We start from the raw sequence: 8,026 nt of genomic DNA, 5'->3' as shown, positions 1-8,026 counted from the left end.
TGACCATTATTGATCAAATTATATGAAAACGACCTCTTCAGACTTTCATTGACTGCTACTGAAGACAGCAAAATCTACCTTTGATTAGAAAAAAAGCCGTATGTTGCGTGTGCAGCCTACTTGAGGTTATTTGGCTTCATTCACAAGCAAACCAACTTTGAAAGAAGAAATATCCTAGACCTGTCACTATAATCGTCTTGTCGTTCGATAAATAAAATGGTCAGGATCGGGTTTTTTTCACACTTGATAAATTGCTGTCTCAATGTGTTTGCTTTTATGTACTCATACGTCATCAACATTCAGGCGTGCTGCTTTGTTCCCAGTTCAATTAGTGTCCTTGCTTGCCGGGGTGCGAGTTGGCACCACTCTCTGGCACTCATGCGCACAGACACACTAGGGGTAGAATGGCTTTTGAACACCGTTTAAACGGTTCGGTTTGACTTATTTGCTAATGAAGCACAGCTGTGTACTGTGTCGCTAATGCTAACTTAGATGGTGGCGTGCATGGTTGCGCTGGCTACCAGCTATCCACTTCAATGCTTTTTTTGTACTATTTCATTGCATCAGTTTGCAAATGTATGCTAAACCCACCAGGAATTTAAAGAGACTGGCGACTGGCAGCAGATATACTATTTAGAGTGCCACAATAGGGCCCGTGCAAAGGCTCGTTAGCGCGGACGTCGCTACCGGGGTAGCCGCCATGCTGCTGGATTCGACATGACGACTGTTGTTACACGCAAGACGACCTTGCTGTGTTTCTCGCTTGATTTAGGCCGCCGAAATATGTAAACATGATGAAACGTTGCTGCCACGATTGCAAAGGAAGAAAATTTCACAATTGTCTGAGTAGATTTCCTGCTTGGCGGAAGACCGAGGGAACCCTCGCTTTGGACATGTCAAAACGAAGTCGGGTGGCTTGGTTTTCGGCTGTAAGATGAAAACATTTCACCATTTCACCGGTTTGTAGCTCCACTCAGTTTTGGGAATTCTGTATGGATCCAAACCATTTATAATGTCTATTTTTGCAAGATATCGGGCTATCTCTGGCTTCACTATCCAACTTATCCTTGTAAAGTCCCGCCAATTTCTTGCATTTTAACATGTTTTTGAATCGACAAAAACACTTCTTTTAACGTAGCTCCAAACATGGCATCGGATGGCGTCGTGATTACGCGGTGCACCTATTGACAAGAGAGACAAGCGTACTGAGTCTGTTCTGTATAGGCTTGCCAACCATCCCTTGAAAAACGGAATCGTCCCGTTTTTAGGAACGTAAGTCCGCGTCCCGTATTGAGTTGTAAAGGGACGCACTTTGTCCCGTAATATCGTCAGAGTAAAAAATTATCTGTAAAATGTTGATGGAATTAATGAACAACAGTTCCCTTTATATGACATCTTACGGTAACGGTCTTAAACGATATTTAAAATTGAGGACTCTGGATCGGAATTTCGATATTTTGGTATCGATACGCCCATCCCTAGTTGAAGGCAGTCAGATCAGCCCTGCTGATGAGTTGTCCCTTATTTATTTTTCAGGGAGTTGGCAACCCTAGTTCAGTATCTTTCCAACATAAGATCTCTGGAACAGTGAGATCTTTTGTTGGAGAGATTACAGATCACTAGGAATCGCTACATGTCGTTACGAACACGTCGGTCGACGTGTATCTTAAGTTAGGGTTAGGTTCGATTTATTTTAAAACTTGCGCTTTTATCTATGAAAGTAAATATTACATTTACTTTTGGAAACCAACCTTTGTTGAGCCAAACTACCTACTTTACATTAGAAGAAGCTCACGGCTAACCAGCAAACAAAAGTATAAAACAAAAGTGTGAATACTGAAATAATGTTTTCGTCTCAATTTAGTCACAAATGTAGTTTCTCAGGGTGAAGTCTGGGCTCGTTTAATTGAACACAAAGCTGATATTTTTCAGGGAGCGGTGGTTTGACTAGCAACAGATTGTACCTTTTGGCAGCCAACTGAAGAGCATTTATTTGTTATGTCTATTACAACAAGCTGGATAGATAGAACAACACACAAATTATTTAGATAGCACAATAACATTAATAGCAATTAATAAGGTTGTGATCATATATCCTCTGTGTTCATTCTTTCACATTTAACTTGACAAGAAATTGAATTACACCAACCACCCTCACTCCCAAAAGAAAAAGCTCCCACAGCTTTGCCGCTAAACTACTGTGTCATCTTTGTGCTTTTGTAAGGTGGAACACAAGGGGCCCGCGCAGGGTCCAAAAGTAAACATGAGCTTCATTACGCCACTTAACCCAACCCGTTGCCACTCCAACCACCCAAGGGTGCACCCGGGACATTCACTACATACTGAACAACTTCAAAGCATTCCATGTTATATGTGGTTAGAAAACTGAGTTTCCTCAGATTCGAATGATACCAAACATTATAAGATACAATCATATCTGCAGGCTCGGTGAGCATTTAAGTCAAAACAATGCTAACATACAAAAAATGTGCAACTCACCATTTCATCCTCAAATGTCCGACACAATTTCGTAATCCATCATCAATGATCACATTACGTCGACAAGGGTCCAGTAAAAGTATTCCAGTAATATAGTTTAGTCCACAACAAGCCTGACATCCATAAAGCCACGTTATTAGCTGCTGCAACCGTTACAGGGTGCTATCATATACATATTACATATGTACATATTTTCCATTGTAGATTGAGTTACCTTCGACGGATTTAGACACATGAGCTTTCAAAACATAGGCTGGACCTTAGTTTGATTGATTGCTTACTTGATCCAATAAACTAATGTTTCCCATGTCAGAGTTCAACAACAGCCAATGAACATATTCTATGCGTAAATAGTACCACCCCTGCATACGGATGATTCGTCACGTTTGTTTGTAGTCACAACCAAACTTGCTAAGGTGGTGATTGACGCATTAAACGGCCAATGAAATTCTTCACAAAAAAAACATGGAACCTGATAGCGCCAAGTCTTACTTTTCATTAGAACTCATGATTGTTGAAGCATTCCACAATAGCAGCCTTTTCCCCTACGTATGTGAACATGGTTGCAACATGATTGCAATAGGATTCAAATGGCACACTTTTGGTTCGCCTGGACATCCACTTAGTAAAACTTGTGTAAAATGCTCATTTTCTGGCGTATTATTGTCAAATTTGAAATGGAATTGGAGGAGCCTTTGAGCTGTAATCCTGTTGTTGTGTTACTTTAGTCCACCACCTAATACTAAATTTTCCAGGCAGATTCTTGGAAAAGAAAAAATATAGGCGGACATAAAATCTGCCTTCTCTTATGCATTCAAACTTCCATAATTCAGTGCCAGTCGCACTTAAAAAATTCTGACAGTTGAGGAGAAAAATTCAAAGTGTTATCTTCAAAAAGAGACCATAACTATGCTGATACTCCAAATGGTTTAAGTACAGCTTCAGTTTTACTTTGGGTGCACCTTTTTAGGTGTTCAGGTAAAAATACCAGGGGAGTGGCAAGGGGTTTTAAGGCCTAAAGCGTCTCGCTCAACATCTCCCCAAAACCTAAGGGCGACTATAGAATCACCCGCTTAAACCTGAGGTTCTCGCAGAAATTCAACACCACCAATTACCATCCTCTATTCTGTTACAAAGACGTCATATCGTCATTGTCTACAAATATATATCTTAACCATATATTACTTTCGACTGGTTCAAAGTCCGCAAGCCCGTCGTCTATATCACTGCCATTGCTTATTTCAGAGCTCCTGCAATAGTCTGCCGTCCGGCATTACGGCTCGAAAAAAATCTGTGACATCCTCCAAAGGGTCACAACACCGTCACGTGTATATTCTGATGCATTTATTTGGCTAAGAGAACAAGAATTGGATTTTAAAAAAGAAAAAAGACGTATATGGTCTCCCAGCTTTAAAGGTAGAAAGACGTAAAAGTGTCTTTGAAATGCGGTTATGCGCTCCCTGCCTTAGTGGGTTAATGTACACAAAGTTCAGTAATATTTACAACAGAGGTGCTGAATCCTGCTTGGCCGCTTTTATCTGCCCTGATCAGCACGAACCTGCTAATTGACTCCCATGGAAGCATGAAAAAAAGCAACAGAACACTGGATTCATAAGGGTTTTTTTTATTACACAAAGAAAAATCGCTATCACAAAGTTATCACTGAACAGTTAGCAATAAATACAGAGTCCATACATGACGGTTGAATGGAGACTAATTTGGATATTGGGAAAAAAGGTGCAACACTGGATAAGGAAACAGGTCAAGAGGGTTACAAACACACACACACGTATGTAGAAAGAAAAGGACACGCGGTTATGAGTTCCTCCTCCATCACTGGGCTGGAAATTGTTTGGACCGTTCAAATGTTTTCACATAAATCGAACTTCTCTCTGTCTCCTCGTCCCATGGGGAATATGAAGGGACTAAACGGAGTCCAGTGCAGAAGAGAAGTGTCTCAAACGGCAGTTGGGCTTCCCAGCAGTTGCCGTCTTAACATCTAATCCAATTGGTGCCGACCAACCTCCAAACGAGCCGTCAGCAAGCAAGGGCGTCGGCGTCTCCATCTCCATCTGCTCTGTACCGCCGCCTCTTGCTTAGGATGGTCCGCCACCTCCCTGGGCGTCTTGACTGGTGGAGCCCTCGCCCTCGGGGGCTGGAGACGCCTCGGGCTCGCCTGACAGAGGGAAATGGGACGGACAGAATTCAGTCACGGGCAACATGCGCACACGAGCACGAGCCATCTGTTAGGGCCCGACCAATTAATCTTAATATTAATCCTGTTCAAAATAATCACAATCGGTCAGAGTTTTACCGATATATTCTTATTTTCTCATAAGATGGTAAATGCAGTTCAGTGTTGGGACACCCTCAGAATGATGTTCTTGCGCCCCTTATTCACTAGATGGATATTTGACTCCATTCAATTCAATAAGGGTCTCGGGAGACAACATCATGCTGGCCCAGTTATCATGTATCGTATTTTCCGGACTATAAATTGCGTTTTTTTGGGTTTTTTTTTCATAGTTTGGCCAGGGGTGCGATTTATACTCTGGAGCAACTTATGTGTGAAATTATTAACACATTATTACCTGTATATCATTTCACATTGTATTTTAACCCACATAAAGAAACATTAAGAGAAATCCTAAAAGCTATTAAAATGCATGAATAATTTAAACGGTTAAAATCTATTATTGTGTTAAATAAGTAATTAAAATAGTATGATAAAAAGTCAATTTGACTGTCTATCAATCCATCTATAGAAAATACTGTACTGTTCCTTTAAAAGGCACCGTGCCTTGCAGTGCATGGTTTTGCATCATCAGCCAGACACACGCACGCATGCACGAGAGCGGAGGAGAGAACAGATAATTACGACCGAATACAAAAATACTTTTGGAGCCTTGGAAACATGAAGCTTTTCTGTAAGTAAACCTTTACTGATTAAAGGTAATTCCAAATAAACACAATAGAATGCCGTTTAGTTGGATTTTATTTAAAACCAACTCGGCTTTACTGATTCCAGAATGTAAAACAACAACATTGCTATCATAACGAGTCAGTTCTCGTAATATTCTAGCATAAACACAGTGAAACAACAAGCAAGTTCTCTTTTTATACACCAATCTATCTTATCAGAAGAAGATGGTTCTTTTTATGAATAATAACATCAATATAAACAAACCCTGATTCATAAATCAGAACAATATTCAACATTCACTTTTTGTGGAACAAAAAATACCAGTCGATAATCAGTTGGCAGAACTTTTTTCCTGCAGTACCTAGCACAGGTGAGTTGACATCACTGACGTGCCTTTGGCATCCTCATCAGAATATGTAACTCAGGCATCATGAAACGGTAGCAGAAGAATGAAGCGCTCAGGTATTATTACAAGTGGACAAATATTTGCACAAGCCTCCTTAAGTGTGTTCCTAGCATTTTACAAATCACTTCGCCAACCCCTCGCTCACCTGCTGAATGTGCCTTCTGATGTTACCGTGATGCCACTCTCGATTTGAGGACTCGGAGGACTTGTTTCGAGACCAGTGGTGGAAAAGAATCCTAATGTGTGTGGTGCTGTGTGTTGAGCTTTTCTGAGCACACGACACACAATACGACCAAAACTGAAAACTGCCTGTTTTTTTTTTTAATCTTTATGCGAGGTCTCTGTCACAGATAAATAGTCTTACGATACGGAAAAACATCCTCGTGTGTACCAGGCCTAAGTCTGCAAAGCTGCGCAAGCCACAGGAGTGAACAGTACAGACAAACAGCTCGCTGAGCGGCATTGTAAGAGACAAAAAAAATAATAATAAAGCGTCAGTTTAGCAAATGTAACGCTAAATAGCTTGCCTTCAAAGCTGCAAAGTATTATGAGCGTGAATTATTTCGTAACAATCAAACGTGCGCTTCACTGGTTTCGTTTGACCAGGCAATTGATAAACGGTGTTGTTCGTAGACCAGCAAAGTCGAGCACTTGGCCACGAATTATGCAGCTGCATTGAATCATGCATGTAGTAAAGACACGCCCATCTAAATCATGATGTAAGTCTTTTCTTTTCTTTTTTAATTTCATGACGATTGCAAATGTCTTATTTTGATTCAACACAAAGATAATCAGACTGATTTCATGGAAGATGACAGAAATCTGAGATAATTTACTGTTGCGAGGCTGAAATCTGAGCACCTGGAGAATTTTAAAAGGACAATGTGCAGAATTCACTGCCATCTAGAGGCCAACTAATAGAATGCAACGACCTAAAATGGAGGCATGTGCATTTTGAAGCACACACACCGAACAGTGCCTCGGAAAGACTACCAACAGTTTCTTCAGCGAAACATTTTACACATTATCCCTTTAACTTAAACAAGGTCTCGAAACGATTCATCGATTGCACGTCAACAAAATTTTACTACATTTTTTAATCAAAGATCCAAGCAAACATTTCTAGATGATTTTTTTGTGATGATTCAGAATCTGCCCTAGTTTCTTTTTCTAGTACAACAGATATTAATAATATTAATATGATAATGTGCAATATATTTAGTAATATTTATGAATTAAGAGTTAGGTTTAACATTAGGATATTTTTCTGAAACGTCATAACTATAAATAACAACACATGGTAAAATCCACATTGCGCAAGCTTTTAAATATCAAATTAAAAAAAAATATATATATATATCTCAAAAACCTGATGTGCTCGAAAAAAGTCAGGACATTTTTAAAAATACATTTAGGGAACCATAAAGCCATCTCCGATTCAAATGTGCTGCTGACCAGCGTTATCGAAATAGTTGTCGATTAATTTGATAATCGATTAGTTGTCCTCATTGTTGCACCTGCAGAAAAGTTGTTGCAGAAGCAGACACACCGCGCGATGTGACCGAATAGCGTAGTTTCATTCGGTCGCGTGCGTCGCTCAGTAGGTCTTGACGTTTTGTCATACGTCAGCTTGAGAGACGGCGCCACTGACCTGCGTCCTTCAAGCCCATCTCCGCCATGTCTTTGGTGACGTCACTGGTGCTGGCCTCCGCTTTGCCCTCACCCGCGATGTCGGGCACCGCGTTCCTGCGGCCGGTACGATCACAGTTGATGAAGTCCGAGTACGACGTCTCCACGTCCATCATCTGTCCATGACCAGCGCTCTCATTACACCTAGGAAAGGACAGGAAAGGACAGGTTTCCAAATATAGTTCTATTTGATTTACAGTTGGCACGACATCTAAAACTGGACGATACTCATCTTGCGCAAGGATCTCGCTGATCAATAGCTCTTTCGATCATTTTTTTAAACGATTGGTGCCAGGGACACTTCCAGGCAGGGCTGGATGATTTTATTTGATCAAGATTAGTGATTGCGAGAAATTTCTGTGATCAGATGTGAGCATACAGTATTCACTTGATCAAAGGTGGCGAAAACGTGTGACAACAAAAGTCAACCTTTTTCTTGCTCCACTTTGGCTTGTGTAGCAGAAAGGATTTGTCTCAGTCCGTCACACTTTATTTTGTCGCATCAGTAC

At 40.7% G+C, this 8,026-nt stretch overlaps 2 protein-coding genes across 3 annotated transcripts in view; both read right to left on the bottom strand.

The window, feature by feature from the left end:
- Nucleotides 1–2,742, bottom strand: part of ccn5 (cellular communication network factor 5) — a 42,911-nt gene extending 40,169 nt beyond the window's left edge. Inside the window, exon 1 of the mRNA XM_086032412.1 lies at nt 2,500–2,742. The gene's annotated coding sequence lies outside the window, so the exon portion shown is untranslated. The remainder of the gene's footprint in view (nt 1–2,499) is intronic.
- A 1,365-nt stretch (nt 2,743–4,107) lies between these two features.
- pkig (protein kinase (cAMP-dependent, catalytic) inhibitor gamma) overlaps nt 4,108–8,026 on the bottom strand; it is a 30,531-nt gene continuing 26,612 nt past the window's right edge. For both annotated transcript variants that reach the window (XM_086032307.1, XM_086032316.1), the window contains exons 2-3: nt 7,480–7,661; nt 4,108–4,675 (exon numbers count right to left, since the gene is read on the bottom strand). In XM_086032307.1, the coding sequence (XP_085888433.1) occupies nt 4,596–4,675; nt 7,480–7,633 (234 nt within the window). In that variant the 5' untranslated portion in view covers nt 7,634–7,661 and the 3' untranslated portion in view covers nt 4,108–4,595. The remainder of the gene's footprint in view (nt 4,676–7,479; nt 7,662–8,026) is intronic.

The sequence above is a fragment of the Filicampus tigris genome, chromosome 1 (assembly GCF_054856515.1).
Source record: "Filicampus tigris isolate MCC_2025a chromosome 1, RoL_Ftig_1.0, whole genome shotgun sequence".
Lineage (NCBI taxonomy): Eukaryota > Metazoa > Chordata > Actinopteri > Syngnathiformes > Syngnathidae > Filicampus > Filicampus tigris.
This window is presented reverse-complemented; position numbering and strand designations above follow the sequence as displayed.